The sequence below is a fragment of the Rhineura floridana genome, chromosome 4 (genome assembly GCF_030035675.1).
Source record: "Rhineura floridana isolate rRhiFlo1 chromosome 4, rRhiFlo1.hap2, whole genome shotgun sequence".
Lineage (NCBI taxonomy): Eukaryota > Metazoa > Chordata > Lepidosauria > Squamata > Rhineuridae > Rhineura > Rhineura floridana.
In genome coordinates this window covers 48,666,637-48,690,035 of record NC_084483.1, presented here as the reverse complement: position 1 = coordinate 48,690,035, position 23,399 = coordinate 48,666,637, and the positions used below count along the sequence as shown (strand labels likewise).

The 23,399-nt window shown below is 40.2% G+C and overlaps 2 protein-coding genes across 5 annotated transcripts in view; both read left to right on the top strand.

The window, feature by feature from the left end:
- LOC133383050 (glutathione S-transferase-like) overlaps positions 1-23,399 on the top strand; it is a 176,762-nt gene that overhangs the window by 126,539 nt on the left and 26,824 nt on the right. The window lies entirely within an intron of this gene.
- LOC133383045 (glutathione S-transferase 3-like) lies at positions 569-21,306 on the top strand. Of its 4 annotated transcripts, none has more exons than XM_061622917.1 (8): positions 579-673; positions 4,505-4,637; positions 5,822-5,928; positions 6,140-6,191; positions 10,407-10,539; positions 12,637-12,778; positions 16,653-16,784; positions 21,060-21,306. In XM_061622917.1, exons 3-8 carry the CDS (start codon positions 5,842-5,844, stop codon positions 21,183-21,185), a joined length of 672 nt encoding a protein of 223 aa, XP_061478901.1. In that variant the 5' UTR covers positions 579-673; positions 4,505-4,637; positions 5,822-5,841; the 3' UTR covers positions 21,186-21,306. The 4 variants fall into 4 exon arrangements, with proteins under 4 accessions (XP_061478900.1, XP_061478901.1, XP_061478903.1 ...); XM_061622918.1 differs by lacking the exon at positions 579-673 and adding an exon at positions 687-773; XM_061622916.1 differs by lacking the exon at positions 4,505-4,637 and having other exon boundaries at positions 569-673.

Genomic DNA, 23,399 nt, shown 5'->3' with positions numbered 1-23,399 from the left:
GCAATCCCATCCTGAGCTCTCTGAGATAATGCCAAGTGAAACTGTAAACACATTTGCTTAGAAAGAAGCAAGCCCCATTCAGTTTAATGGCTTTATTCCCAGGTAAGTGCACATAGGACTGTGGCCTTATGCTGCATACACAGTCACACCATACATTTAAAGCACATTTAAAACTCATTCCTCCCTCCCAAAAAAGAATAAAAAGAACTGTAGTTTGTTAAAAATGCTGGGAACTGTAGATCAGTGAGGAGTAAACAACAGTTACCATGATTCTTTGCGGGTGCTTTAAATGTTTGGTATGTATGTATACACAGCCCGACTGCAATTATAATGTACTGTAAACCTATGAAAACTGTACAGTTTTATACACAAATCCTATCAAATACAAAGCATAGTGGACATTTTTTCATGTTTGAGTCCATGATACGGTACATTTAGATCTACCTTTAAATAATGGTAAATCTAGCCGTTTCAGATAGAAGAGCATTTATGCATACATAACCTACATAACATTAACTGAAGCATGCAAATTAGTTTTTGTGTTTTTAACTGCAGGGAAGACAGTGGAAAGATATTTCCCCAGGGTAGGTGGAGCTTCCTGGACTATAAAACGTTGAAGGCACAAAGTTTTCTCCGTGGAGAAAGAGATCAGCTAAGGGAAGCTTTGCAGAAGGTTAGTGCAGGAAAAGCTACTTTTTCAGCCTTTACAATGCAATCCTATACAGGTCCACTCAAACATAATCCCAATTGAGTTCAATGGGGATTACTCCCAGGTAAGTGGGTATAAGATTGCAGCCTGAGATGTTTAACAAAAAGCTGATATTTCGCCTGTAGCTTCACACTACAGCCTTCACTGTTTGCTTGCAGACCTTTGATATCTGGAAGGAGGGGAGAAATAACTACATTTTCATCTACCAAAGCAGGGCAAGTGGGAAAAAGGCATGGGGTAGATTTGCCAGGGCAAAGAGTGAAACCACTTGGGGAGGGGGAAGAGGAAGGAAAAATAAAGCCTGGCTGAAGTTCAGTTAGAGAAGGGGCTTTGCTATGTATTTGCCATGAAATGGGGCTTAGAATGGTATGTTTTGCTTTGAACTGCTGCCACAGATCAAAGAAGGTTCTCTCACTGTGAGAAGGGGGGTGCATTTCACATGCTTTTCTTTCACACCATAGTGCTTTAGGGAAGGGAAATATTCTTATTTTAATAGAAGAAAGACACTTCTGGAAAAAAGGCCAGTGGGGAATGGACTACCATTATTTTAAGAGGTGTGGAAAGAAAGGCCAGAATCCATCCCTAAGGATACTCTCCTGGGAATAAGCACCATTGAATTCAGTGGAGCTTACCACTGTGCATGAATGAATGTATGTATGAATAGAGTTGTGCTGTAAGACTGCAACCTAAGCACACTTTCCTGGGTGGGAGTAATCATAACTGAGGATCAGGGGTCTCACTTCTGAGCAGACATGCATAAGGTTGTGTTGTAAAAAAGCCCACGAAGACTGTTTCCGCCTCTTAGTTTTCAATATTATTATGCACCTTTTTTTTTTACTGCAGAACTGTCTTAAAAATTGGGATCTGTTTATGCATGCAGGGGTGTCTGTTGATCTGAAGTCTGTACAGCTTACAAAAAATTGATTTGAGTACGTGTGGTTGTTTAAATACTCTTAGAATGTGCTGCCATTATCAAAGGGGAAAAACCATGTTGATTCTCTGCATACTCTTAAGTGCACATGATGCAGTTAAGGTGATAGCATATCATACAATACAGATGACTCTTGGTGGGCGGTGTACCCTGAATGGTGTCTCTTAAACCGGATTATTTTTGCATGAAAATATGAAAAAAGTGCGGTGCTGCTGCTATCTGCCTCAAATATACACACCAAATAGCAAAGCAAGAGGCTAGGAGTGTCACGGAGTGGGGGAGGGAGGGAATCTCACTCATCTGTCAGATTCCTCAGGAAAGCCTATGTATGGGAAGAGAAAGTTCCTTGCTTTGCTGACACATGTCAGACTAGACAATGCTGAGTTAGATAGATAGTCTGATCTGGTGTAAGGTAGCTTCCTCTGTCTGGCCACTTTGCTGGTTCTACTGAATGACTTTTCACAGAAGCACTGAAACAGTCTAACTATGCTAGGTACACACATCAAAAGCACAAATCCCTTTGATTTTTTTTAAAATATGGTGACTGTTTCATCTATACTAACAGTGTTGCTATAGTTGTTATGAACTATTTAACAAGGAGCCGTAGCAGCTGCTGTTTACATAAGCTCCTCCTTTGCGACTTAATTATGAATATACCCAAGAGCAGGCTTTCAGCCTCAATGAGGCTCTCCTCTTGATTTTCCTTGCCTGCGGAAAGACAAAATGGAGCCTGCTGCAGAGCTCTGCTGGCCTGTGGCTACCTATCACTCAAACTACTTGTGCATTTTTTTTAATCTGAATTATCGTAAACGAAGATGTAGCAGATGCATCTGTGAGTCACAAAGGTTTATTTTTTTAAGTGTTCTAGACAAAATGCCTGCCAGTTTGGTGACCATTTTTCCTTGTTGTTCTTGATCTCATACGCGTTCACATAGCAGCTGTTCTGGTCTTTTTGCAGTTACCAGGAGTAATTGCCATTAAGGGACTAATGTCAGGGTTAATCAAGCTCACTGAACCCTCATGGAAATGATCTTCTATAATCTATATACACCCTAAGTCATCACAATGAGTAGCTGTTGTCATTGCTCAGCCTAAGAATCCTGGTTAGAATCTGGCAGACACAGTGGTGGTACTTTCAGACTCTGGGTATAATGGTCTTACACCAGCCCCCCTGTTTAGATGGTAATTGAGTTTCTCTTTCAACATGCGTGGTAAGTTGGCTGTGCAGCTACTGGGAGCCCTCATTCTGCTGCGTAGGGCCCTGGACATGGGCTCTAAGGTGCTGCCCAGATGGCGCCACTGCTTAGATGCAGAAGATGAAGCTCCTGTACATTTAAATAGTCTATAATAGAAGGAATTGTGCTTTTCACATCCCTGCACAATAAAGTTCTAAACTTCCCTCTTCATCACTGCTATTAAAGGCATTCTGCTCTCCTTTCCACATGGCTACACCACTGCACTTTATTCTGTTATACTGACGATTTCTTACCTGGTAATTTGCACATTATATTTGACCTTTCACATGATGTACAAGCTAGCTCCCAAATTCTAGTGGAATGTAGTGTAAGTTTAGTGCAGATTTCCATGATAAATGATACCAGAAATAATCCATTAGGAAGGCTGGGAACCCAGAAGATTGCAGGAGTTTTTCACTAGGTGCAGCCCCTCATGTGACAGACATCCCAGCATGCAGTGCTTTCCCATCCTTTAGTCACGTGGGGTTTTTTTTACCTGATGAAAATTGTACCGATATTCCGGCATTGGTGCAGGTAGCAGCAGCATTTCCTACATACACAGGTGTGGATACAACTAACGTAATTTTAACAGTCAGATCTTAAGGGGAGAGGGCTTGCAAGGTAATGGGATGAGATCTTAGACCTCTCACACAATGGGGAACAGTGTGCATATGTATAATAGGTGAAGGATGCAAACAAGCTGTGTGAAAGACAGTTGTGTGAAATGCCAGTATATCAGCTGAAAAAACTGCTGTTCCTTAATGCAGCAGGTGCTGCAGTGTGAAAGGGATTTTAGAAATCAGGACAGAAGCACTACCTTTTTAATTTTTAAGCTAATGCAATCAGCCCCATGTGTGAAAGCAGCCAATAATCCTTGCAGAAGTTAATAATTATGGTGGTGGTCTAACAGATTTGTATCAGCAGTGAATGCTATTCATGCAGAGTTACAAGCTGTAGATGCTGCAAGGCAAAATCATGACAATCAATGCTTGTTTTCTAGGCAGTTCAGTACAATGTAGGGCAAACATTATGTATGTGGTATGGGCTCCAGGGCTTAGAAATGAAGCTCTGATGGCATCTGTTTCCTATTTCGATATTGGGAAACTACCACCATTTAACCACAGAAATGCAAAAAGTGGATGGGTATGCTGGTCATCTTCTCATTCCTTTGTAAGAATTACAGAATCTGCTCTTTTGCTCTGACTGCCTAGTTTATTTTTATTCTCCTTTTCAATCTTCCAAAGAACTTTCATCTGTCTAAGGATATAGACCTGGGTGGGGACAGTTGGTTTTTGTATATCCAGAAATGGGTATGTTTCTCCCTCCCAATAGGTCTTGTTGGAACCTGAAACCTGCATAGCATCTAACAGAACCTCATCTGAATGCTGTCTTATCCCACACTCTATCTTAAGACTCTTAATAGATGCAGCAAGGAAAGCTTCACCAACAGCCAATTTTCTCTCTTCCTTGCTACTCTTTTAGTTTACCAACTACAGTGATAAAGGGTTCTCAAGAACTAGAAAGTTTGTACACTATTTTGCAACATTTCTGTTGCTGTAATAAAGGTATTGCCGTAATTTGGATTTGGGGATTTTTCCTATGGGCCAATACAGCTTTTTCCTATTGCAGGTAGATGATCCCCAGAGAAGAACTTGATTAGTCCCTTGGAGCAGCATCCCTATTCCCCATTTCAGCTGACTCCAGCTGGAAATCTCCACCCCCCCATCCAATCACAAACTGCTGAATTGTATGAAAACATGATGTATGTGAAAACAGCTAAAGGGGAGTATTTATTTCAGATGCAATAATCTAGATGAAAAACTGGCATTAATTAGAATGCAACAAAGACCTGTGTAAACCATTTCATAGAATTGCAAGATATGAATACAGGCTCATACTTTTTGCACTCGCAGTAGTGGATTTGGATCTTAACAAGTCCTAAGTGGCAAGGGAATGCCTTGTTTTGTTTTCCTTACAATTGCATTTAATATCTCTCATTTGGTGTGGATTTAGTTCTCTTCTTAAAATATGCACTGCCCAGGCATGTAGAACTGGTAAAGAACTGTTGAACTGTGATATGTTTACAGAACAATGGTCTCCTAGCAGAATCTAATTCATCCAGTTTTGAGGACATGCAAATGTTAGCATTTTGTTTAGATCAAGTTTTCACCCAGCCTTTGAGCAGTAATGCCCATGACTCAGCCAGCATTCACTTACTTACTTCATAATTAATCCCAAGATGTTGCTGTTTTCTTGTCTGCTTTGTGCCAGGTATTGCCATTGAAAGCATGATGGCCTTGCTCAGACACAATAATCTTGGTCTGAGAAACTGTCCTGGTTTCAAATTGTGCTTGCAAGCAGTACTTAGACCACAGTTTCCCAGTTCAGGCATCATGGGAAATGCGGTTTAACTAGCCGTGATATAAGCAGTGAAGCTGGGCATGTAAAGAGAGTGCAGGTTATTCATTCTTGGGCCAATAACCCCACATCTGTTGTCATGTATGACATCAGGTGTAGAGTGGGTGAGCATGGCTTGCCCAAAACAGCCCCATGGATGAAATGGGGAATTTGGCAGGCCAGTTTTGATTCATGTGTTGGAGTTCTCCACCCCTGCATTATGCTGTAAAGCTGTTAGCACCTAATCCAGCCTTCACCAACCTGGTGCCCTCCAGATGCTGTTGGACTGCAATCCCATCATCCCTGACCTTTGGCCATACTAGCTGGATCTGATGAGAGTTGTAGTCCAAAACAACTGGGAAAGGCTGACTTAAGTGAAAAGAATTGTAACCAAAAGAATATGGAGCCTTTCCATCTGTACATGATGCTTGTTCTCTTCATTTTTCCTCACCAAATCAAACTTCTCAAAATTATGTCTGCATGGTTGTGCACAACTGGTGGTTTATAACAAATTCAACATTTTTTTCTCCATTGCATTATACTTATCAGGAAACAATCCACTTGGAAATATGTCTGGGAAACCAAAACTTACATACTTCAATGGCAGAGGAAGAATGGAATCCATAAGATGGCTGTTAGCAGCAGCTGGAGTTGAGGTTTGTTGCATATGTTTTGGAAAAATAAATTGCACTAGATTGCTTGTGAAATTAGTCCACTGATCTTTGAACTAGAGATTTCCAAGCTCTTAGCTTACCCTCTCAATTATGCATCTACAATAGATCCATGCAATAACTTTATGTGATCAATAGAACTTGCATGAAATAAGGAATGAAAATAACTTGATCTCTGGTCCTTTCTCTCTTCCAGTTTGAAGAAGCATTTGTGGAAACAAGAGAACAGTATTTGAAGTTAATCAAAGGTAAACTCACTCTGCAATCCTTAATATGTCTACTCAGAGGTAGACATACAGTCATAAATGCTGATAAAGAGCATATATGGGGCAACTACAACCAGTTAACCCCCTTTGAGAATAGGTTTAAAGCCACTTTATAAGTGGCTTTTATTAGTGCTCTTGTTTGCTCAGATTTAACTACATGTGCAAACCATCTGCAAGGTTATCCTTGCATAGATTAGTGGAGTTCTTGCCAGATGCCATATTGAGAAATTATATTTTCAGATTTGAGAAAAACCATGGTCTGTGGCTTCCTAAAATTTTCCATTGCTGATTTTCTTTTATGTTTCTAGGAGGAAGGGTGGAATATAAATTTAATAAATACACAATAAAAAAATAAAAAATACTATAGACAACTCATGAGTATAGATGTTTCAGAATTCTGACAAAATGGCAGTAGAAATTGTCAATGTTTGCTTATTCATCCCATGTCCAGAACAGAAATAAATCCAGCAAATACGATTGGTATTTGCTGCTGCTGTTGCTTTCAGTCAGCAAACGATATGTAATTGATTTCATTTTTTCCTATTTGCATTTTGTTTTCTGTGCATTGAAATGCATGGAGTCAAATAACCTAATGACAAAGTAATGATGTAATTTACATAATCAATGATGTAAATTAATAAGTTATGTTGTTTCACCACAGTGGACAGCAAGACAAATTGGATAGTTTTTGGTGGAAGATGAACTACAGTGGAACAGAAACGACGTTAGTTGCAATGAAAACGGGACAATGCCTTCTTACATCCCTACTCATGAGCAGTACACGTGCATTTGCATTTTTATTTGTGCTGTATGTGCTACAGCTGGGCAGGCCATGCATGACACCTTTTTCTATAGATAATGTTGTGAGGGGTGCATAGAGATTGCTCTCCCCTCTTGCTGTGTTTGAATCTTATGACGCTATTTGTACTTCAGCTAGACATCAGCATGTGGCTGACGTCTTAGGTTGGAGAGAGACCGTTTTTAAGAGAGCTGAAAGTGATTTGGGAGAGGCATTGTTTCCCAGGGCTTATTTATTTATTTTATTTCACTGTTGTTGCCTCTCCAGAGGTTTTAAAATGACAAGACCTGCCACACATGGATAGTAGTGGATAAAGTGGAGCAGCAAAACTTCTTTCAAACCAGTTACCTAAAAGACAAAAGTATTATGTACCTCCAGCAAAGGGTGTTTTCACACTTTAGCCTCTTCTTTTCTTCTTCTTCTTCTTTTGCATTTCCCACATGTAAATGAAAAATCAGTAGGAGTGTCCCTCTGTTTGATTTCTATGTTTCTTAAAACATTTTTGTCTTGCCTTTCTTCAGCGTTCTGTCCCACACTAGAAACATACACATAGGCACACAGATGGAGCCAAAGATGCTCAAAAGTATGAAACAGACTCATTTTTTGCACTCTATGTTGTCTTCAATTTGTCGTGTGGATGGCAAATACAAGAAGCATTATTGAGGATTTGGAGAAAATGGGTAATCATGTTCTTACTCAAAAGCAGCTCTAATTGGATTATATTTGAGTAAATGGGTTGTGGGATAGACTACTAAACTGGAACACGCCTCCCTCAAACAATTGGTTTACTTCAGTATATTTTGTTTGGCATATTCTTTTGGGGGTGATGGATTATAAAAATGCCTCCAGGCCCTTTCATTCAAATGGCCTGAACATGTAGGAATTTGTCCAGATTAAAAGGTGTGGTTTATTCTAGGAATGCTGCAAAACCCAAGGCAGGCTGGAGTTCTGAGTAATATTTAAAACAGGGCCTGAAATATAGTTAGCCTTACTGTGCAGCAACATTTTCTGAACTTTATTTCATAGAATCATAGAATCGTAGAGTTGGAAGGGGCCTATAAGGCCATCAAGTCCAACCCCCTGCTCAATGCAGGAATCCAAATCAAAGCATTCCCGAAAGATGGCTGTCCAGCTGCCTCTTGAATGCCTCCAGTGTCGGAGAGCCCACTACCTCTCTAGGTCATTGGTTCCATTGACCTATGGTTCTAACAGTTAGGAAGCTTTTCCTAATATCCAGACTAAATCTGGCTTCCTGCAACTTGAGCCCATTATTCCGTATCCTGCATTCTGGGACGATTGAGATGAGATCCCGGTCCTCCTCTATGTGACAACCTTTCATGTACTTGAAGAGTGCTATCATATCTCCCCTCAGTCTTCTCTTCTCCAGGCTAATCATGCCCAGTTCTTTAAGTCTCTCCTCATAGGGCTTTGTTTCCAGTCCCCTGATCATCCTTGTTGCCTTCCTCTGAATCTGTTCTAGTTTCTCTGCATCCTTCTTGAAGTGCAGAGGCCAGAACTGGACGCAGTACTCAAGATGAGGCCTAACCAGTGCTGAATAGAGGGGAACTAATACTTCCTGTGATTTGGAAACTATACTTCTGTTAATGCAGCCTAATATAGCATTTGCCTTTTTGCAGCCACATCACACTGTTGGCTCATATTCAGCTTGTGATCAACGACAATTCCAAGATCCTTCTCACATGTCATATTGCTGAGCCAAGTATCCCCCATCTTATAAGTGTGCATTTAGTTTCTTTTTCCTAAGTATAGAACTTTGCATTTATCGTGAATTTCATTCTGTTGTTTTCAGCCCAATGCTCCAGTCTATCAAGGTACCTTTGAATATTGTTTCTGTCTTCTACGGTATTATCTGTGCCCCCCCCCAATTTTGTATCATATGCACATTTGATAAGCATGCTCTGTACCTCCTCATCCAAGTTGTTAATAGAAATGTTGAAGAGCACTGGGCCCCGGGACTGAGCCCTGTGGTACCTCACTCGTTACTTCTGTCCCGTTTGAGAAGGATCCATTGATAAGCACTCTTTGACTACGATTCTGGAGCCAACTGTGGATCCACCTGATAGTTGTTCCACCCAGTCCACATTCAGCTAGCTTGCTAATCGGAATATCATGGGGCACTTTGTCAAAAGCTTTGCTGAAGTCAATATATATTACGTCCACAGCATTCCCACTGTCTACAAGGGAGGTTATTTAATGCATTTTTACCTCACTGTTTGGCCAAAAAGGTGCCCAGAGTGTTTTACAAATCAATAAAAAACAAGGCAGTCTGAGGTTTACAATCTAAAAGATATCTACAGATCCAAAAGACATGGCACAAAAGGAAAAGGCAATGGGGAGAGAAGAACACAAGCAAAATCAAATACTAATTCTTATAGTTATTAGGTTCTTATAATGGCCAGCAGGGTGGAAAAGGAAAGGAGGAGCCAAAATGAATGTGGCTTTCGCTAGAACCAATGTAGTGGTCCTCCTCTGCCTACCTTTCCATCTGCTGTAATGTTCTGTGTTTCTTCTTGGAAATATGAGGTATTGCTGATACTAGGCAGAAAAGCAGAAAGAGTGGAATGCACAGCTAAACAGCAAAGTTTTCTGCTGCCTTCAGCCTCCAAAGGTAGCTTCAGGAAGATCCTTGATTTGTAATCATCATCAAAGAATCATCTGGGATAGGTAGGAGAGCTTATTCAGTGAGTCATATATTCAACTTGGAAAAGTAGTGGATGATAGGTTGGGGCAGTGGCACCTCCCTGATTTCCCAGCAGGTGAATCCCTGCTGCTTACCAAGAAGGAGAGTGGGAGGGGCAAGATGCGGGGAGGTTGGTGCTCTGCAAATGCACCAGCAGAGCAAGTACAGTGCTCTTAGCAGTACATCTGCATAGCACTGACCTCCCCATCGTGTTGCTCCTCCCACTTTCCTTCCTGGTAAGAAGCAGTGACTCCGCTACCGCTGCTGACTCAGATCCTCCCGAATCATTGAATGGTCTTGAGCAAACCAGTGACTGAATCAGCAACAGTTCCTCACATATTCAATGGGAATAATTATTAATCGCAGAAGGGAGTGGGCAAGTCGGCTCTTCTTCTCTGACACTGGAAGAGTATCCAGTCTGTTTGTAAGGTGCATACACATTGAAGGCATGAGAGGTGTTGCATACCTGAAAATTCATCTTGACAAGAAAATTAACAGCTGTAATGATAGCAGATTTACTACTTGATCAAAATTTAGCTGTTTGCCTTCTAGCTAGCAGAATGGTTTGCCATGTGCTAACTTTGAAAGTGCTTAACTATTGCTGAGTCTTGCCACATTTCCTTAATCTCACAAAATAACTACATATTATGTTACAGGGCTGATCAATAACTTTGTGTTTTCTTTTGCTTTTCTAAAGATGGATACTTGCTGTTCGATCAACTCCCATTAGTAGAGATGGATGGGCTGAAGCTGGTCCAGACCAAGGCCATTCTCAACTACATAGCAGGGAAATATAACCTCCATGGGAAGGACCTGAAAGAAAGAGCCCAGTATGGAATCATGATTCATCATACTATACTTGATAGCTGTATTAAAAGACTCAAGGAGTGTTAACAGCATTTGCACATGCACACAAATATGCATTGACTAGGAAAGAGAAACAACTCTTGCAGGCCAAGGCAAAAAGATTCTGGAACATTTGGCTTCTAGTTTTGTGTATAAAACATACGAATATCCTTCCTATATGTATGTGCACATGCTTATCCTGAGTATTACGTATTATGGGTGATATCCAGTGTTGGTCATACTCAGAGCAGATCCACTGAAGTCAAGGGACTTAAGGCCACTGCATTTAGTGGGTCTTCTCTAAGTATGATTAACATTGGCTACCGCCATAACAAAATGTTGTTATGTGCTCTCACTTCTGAATGGTGGTAAGTTCAATGGGGCAGCATTACCAGGTTCAGCTTCCTTTTGGATGTCTTCATAATTTTTCCTTTGTTTACAAATCTACACACAGGGCACATTAGAAGCAAATAAAATTTCTGCCAGCAGGCAGCAGCTCTCTGGACAGCAGTTTGTGTTGTTCCTCTACCAGGTGCAGCTAATGCAATCTAGAAACTTCCAGTTCTCTCTCTAAGGGGGTTCAGACAACTCCTAAGCATTGAATTAACACATGAGGGTGAATCACAGGGCCATGTAAGCTAATTCCACCTCCCACTGATGCATGTAGCAACCATGCCCCCCCAACTTTTGTGCTTTTGGTCAGTGTGTGAAGAGTCTCTACATGCCTGTCATGGTTCTCCATCACATGAAGGCTTTACCTTTGTTAGATCCCTTCATACACCTGCTGAACACTGGAAAGTGGAGGCATGGCCACTGTGTGGGTGTGGGTATGGGTGTGGGTAGGGATGTGGTTCACAGCTTGGTGCTGATTTGGTTGTCATTTTGATGAATTGGCATTTGGTTACAGCACATTGTAGTTAGCAGTTTGCTATCCTCTGCTTTTCCCAGTTTGTCCTTTTCCATTGGTGAAAATTAATGCTATTGTTTTAGTTTTTTCTAACAATGACCTGCATTTGTTTTTTAATTCAAAAGTAAACGCCCAGGCATCTTGCATCAGGATTATTGTCTGTTTGAGGAGACAAGATGAAAGTCTCTCTCTCTCTCTCTCTCTCTCACTCACACACTCACACACACTCACACACACACTCACACACACACCGTTAAATGAAGCTTGTGCAGTTGTTGTTTTTTCAACTCAACTATGTAACATAATTTTGAAAGTTGAAAGCCAGTTTATCTTCAAGACTTGAGTACTGCTGTCTACTGAGTTCTCAAACTTATAGTTAGCTTGTTTGACCTACTGTTAACCAACTTAAATGACCTACAGTTAATCAACTTATTTTGCTTGCTTCCTTCTGCCCCACACCTTGATTAGTTTTTCAGTGTGCTGGTGTCGACATACTTTTTGCCTGCCTGTGGCAACAGGGTAGTAAAGAACTATGAGCTGGGCTATAATCACAGAGATTTTTAAAAAAGAAAACAGACACAAGGGGGTGAAAGTTCAGAATAAAACAATGAATGTTAATGGCTACCATCACCACCTCAATGACACAGAAGTTAAAGGGGACACACAGCAGTTCAGATCAAAGATGTCATCAAAAACAATGTTATATCCACTGGTGTTTTTCTTTTTAATCTAGTATTGAGGAAAAGCCACAGAAGCTCATAGCAAACGAGACTGCTCTGCAAAGATAGCAAATTTGTCAGCTGCGGGGTAGTCCAATGCACATTTCCCTTTTGTTTAATTTCTCACCCATCCCTAGTGGGGGTGCGGTGGGGTAGCCTATGCAACCTTGTGAAACCCCTTCACACATTCTTTCAAAGCATGGGAGGGGGCTCATCCTTCTGCTTCTGTCCATTTGAACTACAAACATTTCCCCTTTCTGGCAAGGGTTATAGCTGAGTGGTAAATCCTTAGGTAGAGCTGGGAGAGACTGTTGCTTGAAAGAGCCACTATCAATAATATTGAGCTGTATGAACCAATGGGCTGCGTTAGTATCAGGCAGCTTTCTATGTTCCTATTTTCCTAAGAAGTCCAATTTAAAAGGTGAAAATTTCCCTACCCCTACTTGTTCTCATAGAATTGACATGTATGTGGAAGGAACGATGGACCTGATGGGAATGATTCTGATGTATCCTTTCTCCACACCTGAGCAAAAAGAAAAGCAACTTGCTTCAATCATTGAGAAGGCCACTACCAGGTACTTTCCAGTCTATGAAAAGGTATGTTGCTGATTATTTCTATTATTAGTTACATCAGGGTTGGCAAACCTGTGGCCTCACAACCTATACTTTCTGCAAAAACAAGACCAGGAGCAGACTGTGGTACAGATAATGAACTGGTAATATCAAAAATCAGAGTAAAGCTAAAGAAGAAGAACAAAGCAATCATAATGCCAAAATACAATTTAAATAACATCCCAGAGGCATATAAAGATCAAATAAGGAACAGATCTGAGGCTTTAAATGTAGTTGACAGAGAATCAGAAGAACTATGGACTGAAGTCAGAGACATTATCAGGGAAGAGACAATGTTGTTGTTATATGTCTTCAAGTCAATCACGATTTATGGCGACCCTATGAATCAGTGACCTCCAATAGCATCTGTCGTGAACCACCCTGTTCAGATCTTGTAAGTTCAGGTCTGTGGCTTCCTTTATGGAATCAAGCCATCTCTTGTTTGGCCTTCCTCTTTTTCTACTCCCTGCTGTTTTTCCCAGCATCATTGTCTTTTCTAGTGAATCATGTCTTCTCATTATGTGCCCAAAGTATGATAACCTCAGTTTCATCATTTCAGCTTCTAGTGATAGTTCTGGTTTAATGTGTTCTAACACCCAATTATTTGTCTTTTTTGCAGTCCATGGTATGCACCAAGCTCTCTTCCAACACCACATTTTGAATTAGTTGATTTTTCTCTTATCTGCTTTTTTCACTGTCCAACTTTCACATCCATACATAGAGATTGGGAATACCATGGTCTGAATTATCCTGACTTTAGTGTTTAATACCTCTAGTTAAAAAGAGAGAAATACTTCAATGGATGACTGAAGAAACTCTTGAAATTGTTAAAGAGAGAAGCAAAAGGAGATAGAAACACGGGTAGAACGCTAAATGCAACAATACAGCGACTAGTACATATGGACAAAGAGAACTATTACAATAGTTATTGTATAGAAATAGAAAAGGACAGCAAAAAGGGTAGAACACAAGCCCTATTCCAAAAGATCAAAGAAATCAAAGGGAAATTTAAACCAAGAGTAGGGATGCTGAATAATCAACAGGGGAACACACTGACTGACCCAGATGAAATAAAAGGAAGATGGAAGCAATACACTGAAGAACTCTATAAAAGAGATGCAAGGATGACAGATTCATTCATGTATGATGAAGAACCAGAATGTGAGGTGAAAGCTGCTCTTAAAATACTTGGAAGAAACAAATCAACAGGAACAGATGGCGTATCAATAGAGTTGCTACAAGCTACTGAGACTGAATCTGTCCAAATATTGACAAAAATTTGTCAACAAATATGGAAAAGAAAACAATGGCCCACAGACTGGAAACATTCAATATACATCCCAATTCCAAAGAAAGGGGATCCCAGGGAATGCAGTAATTATCGAACTATTGCCTTAATATCCCATGCAAGTAAAGTAATGTTTAAGATTCTACAACAAAGGCTCTTACCATATATGGAGCAAGAAGTGCCAGATGTCCAAACTGGATTTAGAAAGGAAAGAGGTACCAGAAATCATATTGCAAACATACGTTGGATAATGGAATGGACCAAGGAATTTCAGAAGGAAATTGCCCTGTGCTTTATACAAGAAAGCCTTTGACTGTGTAGATCATGAAAAACTGCTTTAAATGCTTTAAAAGAAATGGGGGTGCCACAACATCTGATTGTCCTGATGCTCAATCTATACTGTGGACAAGAGGCTACTATAAGGACAGAATATGGAGAAACCAATTGGTTCCCAATCGGAAAGGGTGTGAGACGGGTGTATTTTATCACCCTATTTGTTTAATCTATACGCAGAACATATCATACGGAAAGCAGGATTGGACCAAGATGAAGGAGGTGTGAAAATTGGAGGGAGAAATATCAATAATTTGAGATATGCAGATGATACCAGCAGAAACCAGTAATGATTTGAAATGAATGCTGATGAAGGTTAAAGAGGAAAGCACAAAAGCAGGACTACAGCTGAACGTCAAAAAGACTAAAGTAATGACAACAGAAGATTTACATAACTTTAAAGTTGACAATGAGGACATTGAACTTGTTAAGGATTATCAATACCTTGGCACAGTCCTTAACCAAAATGGAGACAATAGTCAAGAAATCAGAAGAAGGCTAGGACTGGGGAGGGCAGCTATGAGAGCTAGGAAAGGTCCTCAGATGCCAAGATGTATCACTGAACACCTAAGTCAGGATCATTCAGACCACAGTATTCCCGATTTCTATGTATGGATGTGAAAGTTGGACAGTGAAAAAAGCGGATAAGAGAAAAATCAACTCATTTGAAATGTGGTGTTGGAGGAGAGCTTTGCACATACCATGGACTGTGAAAAAGACAAATAATTGGGTGTTAGAACAAATTAAACCAGAACTGTCACTAGAAGCTAAAATGATGAAACTGAGGTTATCATACTTTGGGACACATCATGAGAAGACATGATTCACTAGAAAAGACAATAATGCTGGGAAAAACAGAAGGGAGTAGAGAAAGAGGAAGGCCAAACAAGTGGCTTGATTCCATAAAGGAAGCCACAGACCTGAACTTACAAGATCTGATCAGGGTGGTTTATAACAGATGCTGTTGGAGGTTGCTGATTCATAGGGTCGCCATAAGTTGTAATCGACTTGAAGGCACGTAACAACAAACATAGCTGAGCTACATATTACTATGGACCAACCTCTGCAAACCTGGTACCCTTCAGATGTTTGAGATTATAACTCCCATCAGCCTTAAGCAGCAAAGCCGAAGATTATGGGAGCTGTAGTCCAAACACATCTGAAGGGTACCAGGTTGGGGAAGGCTGCTTTTGACATATTATTTAAGCCATCTTTTAATTAGCTCTTTAGAAACATTAGGAGGGTTTTATCATGTCCAGAGACTTCTTTTAATATAGAGAGAGACTGGAAGTTATCTTATCACGGCTCAGCAACTGACAGGGCCTTCCAATGAACAGACACTATGCTGTCCCTTCTTGCTCCCAAGAGTTTCCCTGCAGTGCCTTGTTCAGCTTTGTTACCAGATTAAATGTTGGACTAAATCTATGCCTTGGGTTGTGCTTTTATGTTTGGAATGCCATTACTCAATATAGTTGTTGAGTAGCTGGGGATGGAAGCTGTAGATCACAGAGCGTTAGAGCTATCCTTTCAGGAATTCAGATCTGAGCTTCTTGACCACTAATTTATGGCCATTCTACTAGACACCACATCTGTTTAGTATGTCTCTCAGTTCCCTGAATGCTGGTTCTTATGCAGTCAAAATGGCACCACCCAGGCGTGTGAGGGAGGTTTCAGCATTCCGGGGGGGAGGGGCAAGGTTTGCAGAAGAAAAACAAAATGTTACAATGATAAACCACTAAGGGGGTACAAAATACCCAAATCCAAAACAGATGAGTGAGGACTAAGCTATGCTGACTAATTGTTGGTGGGGGGCGGGGTGACCACAAAATGCGGGTGGGATAGAATGGAATGGAGGAGCTGGGATTTTCCATGTGGCAGCATTTTGTTGCAGGTCCCCCTTGCAAGTATATTTTGACCAGATGAGATAGTCTCAAATGTTCTTACATGGGTGAACCCCTCCTACTGGTCAAAATAAACAGAGCTTGGAAAAGTTACTTTTTTGAACTACAACTCCCATCAGCCCCAGCCAGCATGGCCACTGGATTGGGCTGATGGGAGTTGTAGTTCAAAAAAGTAACTTTTCCAAGCTCTGAAAATAAACCAGTAAGATAGAGTGCTATCAGGTTATAGCTTGTACAGCCTTTGAACAATGTAGGGTGCTTTTCCAAAGTTTCTTGGCAGCATTTAGGCAATGTATCTTTTACTTAAACCAGAGGCATTCTTATTTTTGTTTTCTAGGCTCTGAAACAGCATGGACAGGAATTTCTTGTTGGCGGTTGCTTCAGCTGGGCAGACGTACAGCTGCTTGAAGCAATTTTAATGGTAGAGGAGAAGAAGGCTGATGTTCTTGCAGCCTTTCCTCAGCTACAGGTAATCTGTTAGCAGAGTCTATTGTGCAGACTTTCACTTTTGTTGTATCACAGATCTGTTATTTCTGACCTGTGGATTGACTCACTCAGGGCTGATGAGTTCAGCTATTATTAAGCTTGATCTTTACACCAAGGTACTAGAATTATTCCCTTCCAGGATCATTTTTTCTAGGAAGCTGCCTTATGCTGAGTCAGACCATTGGTCCATCCGGCTCAGTATTGTGTACACTGCAGTGCCAGCTGATGGCTCCATGCCAGCGGCACCTTCGACAGCTCCTTGAAAGTTTGGACTAAAACCTGGAGCAGAGTCCACTGCCCGGCTGGCATGGAGCCACCAGGTGCCACTGGTTCACTGACTGCCAGCAGCTTGCCAGGGTTTCTTTTTTTTTTATCATTAATTTTTATTCAAATTTTCAAAGACAAAAAACAAAACAAAACAAAAACAATTAAACAATAAAATAAAATGTTGACTTCCGATTTGTCGCAGATCAGTTATAGGTCTACAATATATAACAATCCTATCTCTAAAATTATATTATAAAATCACTTTCCTCCAGTAGTTATCTTAATTAATCATCAAATCTCATAAACATTACTTTATTCTTTCCACAAAAAGTCAAAGAGAGGTTTCAATTCCTTGAGAGATATATCTTTCAACTTTTCTCCAAATAGACATGTCACTTAATCCATCTGATTCAAATCTGTTAGGCCCAATAATTTCAATAGCCATTCTTCCATTATCTATATTAATTCCATCTTCCATCTTCAATAATCCTGTTAAATCCAGTAATTTCAGTAGCCATTCTTCTATTATCAGTATCCCATAATAATCTTGTTGTCATAGCCATAGTCCAAATAAACATATCGATTAATCCATCTCGTCAAATCTGTTAGGTCCAATAATTTCCATAACCATTCTTCCATTATCAATATTAATTCCATCTTCCATCTTCAATAGTCCTGTTAAATCCAGTGGTTTCAGTATCCATTCATCCATTATCAGTATCCCATGATGATCTTGCTGTCATAGCCATAGTCATATAACAAGAGTCTAATGGGAATTTCCCCCATCACAAATATGTCCTTGCCATCAATTCTGAATATGTTGCTGAAATATTGTTGTAAAGTCACATCTCTGCTCTGGGTGCATCTCTGCTCTGTCACACATTTGTAGTTAATTCCATAAGTTTTTTCTATGTCAAGCCCCATCACATCATTCCAGTCAAGAATTCTGAATATGTTGCTGAAATATTGCTGCAAAGTCATATCTCTGGTCTTCTTTTTTACAAAATGCACTGGCTCATCTCTTAAGAGTTTCTCCACTGTCACATATCTGTAGCCAACACCATAGATTTTTTCTATGTCAAGATCCATCACATCATTCCCGTCCAGAAAATTATCCAAGACATTGATAACTTTACCACCAAAATCTTCATTAATTTCTTCAGAGACAACGTTGAATTCCAAACAGTCAACTTTATTTCTAACATCCATAAATTCCAAATCTTTTTCCAATTTCACATTTGTTCCAATCTCCAGGGCTTGTAGCTTCCCTTTAATTTTTCTTTTCTCATCTCTAATCCCATCAAACTCCTCTCTCACAGAATCCCCTATTTCTTTAAGCTCCTGCGTCATTTTGTTAAATTCAATTTTCATCTCCTGTCTACCCTGTCTCAGGGTTTGTTTCGTTATCTCAATCTCACCCATTATTTTCTGAAACATAATTTCTTCCATGGTCTCAATCACTTTCCTGGTTGTCATTCTTAAAACCACAGAAACAAAAATTATTTCAGCCACAATTGGGTTAATATTCGAGGCTTGCTGATATCAGTGTAGACAGTACAGCCTGCCTTATCTCTATGTGTTCAGGAATACAAAACAAACTTAGTTCCCAACATCAAAACAATTAGTGACGTCGTGAACAAGCAGATTCGTCAAAATGAAATAGACCAAAAAAAATTTTTTTTTCCCCCTCCTCGAAATAGAAATCCCTCTTCCGTTTGTATCTTCAGAATGCACCTCCAGGACAGCTTTTTGCGATAAAAACAAAGATAAGCTTTTTCGATTTCTTTCCACCTTAATTTCGTGAGTGAAAGAGAAAAGCCATAACTCACCTAGAAGTTCTTCACAGCTGATTCATTGACAAATCTCTTTTTTGCTGCACCAATTTAAACCAAATGAAAAAAGAAAATAGAAAGAAGGATGCTTATCTGCCTGTTAAAGTCTGTTTTTCTTTGAAGAAAAGATAAACGTGTCGCTATAATCAGCTAGAGCTTGATGAAAGTCCGTCCGGCATTGCAGTTTGAACCTTCTCTCATAAATAAATGAAATCCAGTCCTCCCCACAAAAACAGGCTTTGTGGTTAATCTCTACGTTTCTCCCTGCCCGGGAGAAAATCTTTATCAGTCAAAAAGAGCGTTCTGACTGATTTTAAAGCTGAAAAAGCTTCTTCTGAGACGAGAGCTCAACTCAGAGGCAGCACAGGCAAAGCAACCCTTCCCGGAAGCTGTCCAGGGTTTCTGATGGGACACTCCCAGCCCTACCTGGAGATGCCCTGGATTGAATTTGGGACCTTCTGCATACAAGGCAGATGCTCTACCACTGAGCTATGGCCCTTTTTGCACCTTCCCTGCTCTCTGTCAGCTCTGATGACACGACCGCAGCATCATGTTGGACAAAAGACTCTAAAGGGTGGCAAGGCAGGGTGTAGCAATGATCTCTCTTTTCTGCTCCTGACCCACCCTACTGCCTTTCAGGCAACCTGGTGTGACCACGAGGAGAGATGGCAGAGTGGACTTGGCTACTGGCCCCGCCATTTCCTCACATCACACTGAGGCAGTGAGCCCTGGGCTGGGGAAAGGGAAGAGACCATCTCTCTCCATGTTTCCCAAGTCCTGCTGCAGCCTTTGCTGTGGTGGTTCTGTTAGGCTGTCCTTGGCAACCTGGCAAGCAGTAAGAGAGAGTGTCTCCCACCTAAGGCACACCCCACAGAGAAACTTCCCTGTCCGTGCTCATCCTGTGCACAACTCCCATCTGGTCCTGCTGTGTTTGTTTCTCTGCTTGTGCCTACAAGTACTTGAAAAGAGCAGCAGAAGTGGAAAGAGACTGTGGTAAAAGGATAAATGACAACTCGTAAGGCTCAGAGGTGACGGTGGGGTGTGTGTGTGTTTCTGAGACAGAATTTACAGGACTGGGAAGCCCTGGCTGCTTTGAATTCAAGAGTATGGATTATCTTGAAGGGTTTTGTGCTTGTTTGTTTTGGGAGTACGTACACAATTTGACCTGTATGATTTTATTCATGGAATAGTTTAGAAAAGCTTTAAATGCAAAACTGAAATAAGGATGCCAGTTTTAGGTTCTCTCGCTCACTTTTCTACTCTTAAGTTCAGTTTGTTACATTTCCATATCAGTTTGTGATATTTTTTCTGTAAAGGGTTCATGAAAATTCATCTGCATCTCAATGCACGTTTTCCCTGATATACACATTTTTGCATCCAGTTCAGCCTAATATGCATATCTTTGTAAGCGATTTCCCCTAGTATAATGCATTTCTGTATTCCCCCCCCATTTATGTGCATTTTAATGCACACTTAGTCTTAATATATGTGTGTTTGTAAACATTTTTGGTGGATGAACTGCATAGCAAAATTTGGAGAAGTGCACATTTTGAAGGATAACTGTGCTTTGTTTTCCTGTTTCAGAAAGTGTGAATTATGCGTATTCTTTTCAATATACCAACCCAAACAAATTTATTCCCTATTCCTAGAAATGAACACAAGTGGGGGGGCATGCACATGTTTGGGAAAACATATCTCTGGGTTGTAAAATCCCCAGAGAGCTTTGGCTATGGGGCGGTATATAAATGCAATAAATAAATAAATAATAAATATACTCGGCAGGGAGGAGCCTGGCAAAGTTCTCACATCAGTCCAAAAGTGAGTGCAGAGGCTTCCACCCAAGCAGGTGATTCCAGCAGTTAGTCACCATATCTTAAAGTGAACCCAATTGCCAGATTTAGATATTAGCACTACAGAGTAAGATCCATCTGGAGGAATCGGCGACCACACCATATACGTAAAATACATTAGCTTGCCATTTACATGGCAGAAAAGTCTCTCTATTTGATGACTGATTTATATTGGGGAAAATCCTTTCTAAACAACTCCTCAAAAAGTTCAAATTGTATTTTAAAGGATCCTGTAAAAGAATGTTAAGCTGTACACAAGAAGCAATTCTGTTGCTCTTTATTAATTTTTTTACACTTTTTAAACTTTAGGCTTTCAAAGCAAGAACAAGCAACGTTCCCACGATAAAGAAGTTCATGCAGGCTGGAAGCCAAAGGAAACCGTCCCCTGGCGATGCATATGTAGCAACTGTGCTGAAAGTTTTAATGAGTGACTAAGAAGTGTTGCATCATTCCTCAAGGCTACTTGCCAGAATCGCTGCAAATACTGAACATCAGCAGACATTTTAAATGAAATTATTACCTTGTAGCATTAAAAGCAATAAGTGACAATGCAGAATGTTGAACAGACATTGTTTCTGTGTGCATGGTTAAATTGTTTTTTTAAAATGTTAAGTTCTAGCATTAAAATGTTCAATAAGATTCTAACTTCTTCCATTCTGGAAAATGACAAGGCTATATTTAGTTATTTATTCATTCATAGATTTATATCCCTCCCTTCTAATACATTTATGTTACTCACAGCAATTTACAGTAATAGTTTTGTTTAAAAAACCCCACGATCAATAATAAAACGACACTATAAACATCAAACTACATATATTATTTAGTGAGGTTGTTTTTATGCGTGTTGAACATATAAATATAGATACATTGGTTCAACACACATAAAAACGTCAGCAACCCCCCCAGCTCTATAGAGGATTCACTAGAAAACCTCATTTGCCTGGCACAACAGAAATTTTTGGGAACAGGATAGTTTTCACCAACGGAAACCAGCAAGGGAGGGGAGCAAAGAAACCTCATGCAGAAACATATTCCAAAACCTGTATGCACTGCAGCCCTTTCTCTTGTTCCAGCCAATCATATCTCTGTAATGGGCAGGATAATTTATTTATTTTTATTTTAGAAGGTTTATATCCTGCCCGTCCACTCTTTAAACAGTGCTCAAGTCTACAAAGATTGCTGTTCCTAAAAGCAAGGGGAATTATTCCAAATCCTAAAATTTGCGACGATCCCAATACATGCTTGAGTGATGAACATGCATGCATAAATTAGTCCTCTGAGAAACCAAGGTGGAGAGTCAAAAGAAGCCATAAGTCACCAGTGCCCTGCCAAGAGGAGGATTTGGTGGTGTGGTTTTTTACATTTTTTTGCAGTTAATATCCACATCTGAATGCATGCTGTGTATCTGCATGGCTGCAGATTAATCCATGTGCCAGTTTCTCACATAATATGATTGGTGGTTCTTGTGATAATTTCTGAATTGCTCCAGGGCTATCGTGCTCTGGTGAAAAGAGAGACTTCTTTCATCTACTCTGTGGTTTACCTTGCATCTTGAAAGCTGGCACTAACATCCACTAGGGATGGGCAAGAATTTTGATTCAGTTCACATTTCAAAGTGAATCTATTAGATACCAAAACCATGAGAACTGCAACACAGCATCCTTTCAAATGCGCACTTCTCCAAATTTTGCAATGCAGTTCTCCAACCAAATACTAGTTACAAAATGCCTATATTAAGGGAAAGTGTGCATAAAAATGAATATATGAGTGAAAATAACGTGTAAAAAATGCATTATCTGACAAGAAACGGTTTGCAAAAATGTGTACATTAGGCAAAATTGCCTACAAAAATGTGTTTATTAGGAGAAATTTGCACCAAAATGCTGGAAATTTTTGTGAAGATTTTAAAAACACAAATTGCTGCAGAAATGTGGAGAACTGAATTTAAGACTGGGAAAAAAATTAAAAGCAGAGAACTGAAACTGACAGATCTTTCATCTCTAGTGTCTGCCTTTATAATAAGAAGAAACTGCCTTATGCTATATATATACAGAATGCATCTAGCCAGGACTTTTTCCTTCAGGGATGGGTAACCGGTGGCCTTCCAGATGTTGTTGGGTTCCAATCCCTATTGGCAACAGTCAGCATGGCCAATTATCAGGGAGCCTGGGAGTTATAAACCTCAGGTTCTGCATCCCAAGGGGATTCTTCACACAGCTAAAAGCTTTCTGAGGTCTTTTCCAGCCTTGTTACCAAAGATCCTTTCGCCTGTGGCCACCTGCATGCGCTGCAGTCACTTGTCAGTATAGCTGTGAATGCATGTAGAAAGGTGTGTGTGCATTTGTAGGCAAAACTTATTCTACTTGTGCACTTTCCAGAAGTACAAAAATGCACCTGATTTTCATAACATCACACCTAAAAAAAACCACACCACCTCCTATAAACCTCTTTCTAGCATATTTGGAACTGCTACATTTTGTGAGTCAAAGCTGTTTTTGCAACAGTTAAACCATTTGGGTCTGGTGCAAATAAGTGTCGAGGCTGGTGACAGCACCAGGTATCCTTGATCAGCTAAATGCTAGGACCCAACATCACAGCAGGGTCTAATGCTGATGCCAGGACGGAGACCTCCTTTTTTCCTCCCAC

What these genes read in the sequence shown, in the direction of transcription:
- LOC133383045 (XM_061622916.1), top strand. Translation starts at nt 5,842, where the DNA reads ATGTCTGGGAAACCAAAACTTACATACTTCAATGGCAGAGGAAGAATG. An exon ending in GACCTGAAAGAAAGAGCCCA is followed by an intron (nt 10,540 to 12,636) that starts GTATGGAATCAT and finishes TTGTTCTCATAG; the next exon opens with AATTGACATGTATGTGGAAG. An exon ending in ACTTTCCAGTCTATGAAAAG is followed by an intron (nt 12,779 to 16,652) that starts GTATGTTGCTGA and finishes TTTGTTTTCTAG; the next exon opens with GCTCTGAAACAGCATGGACA.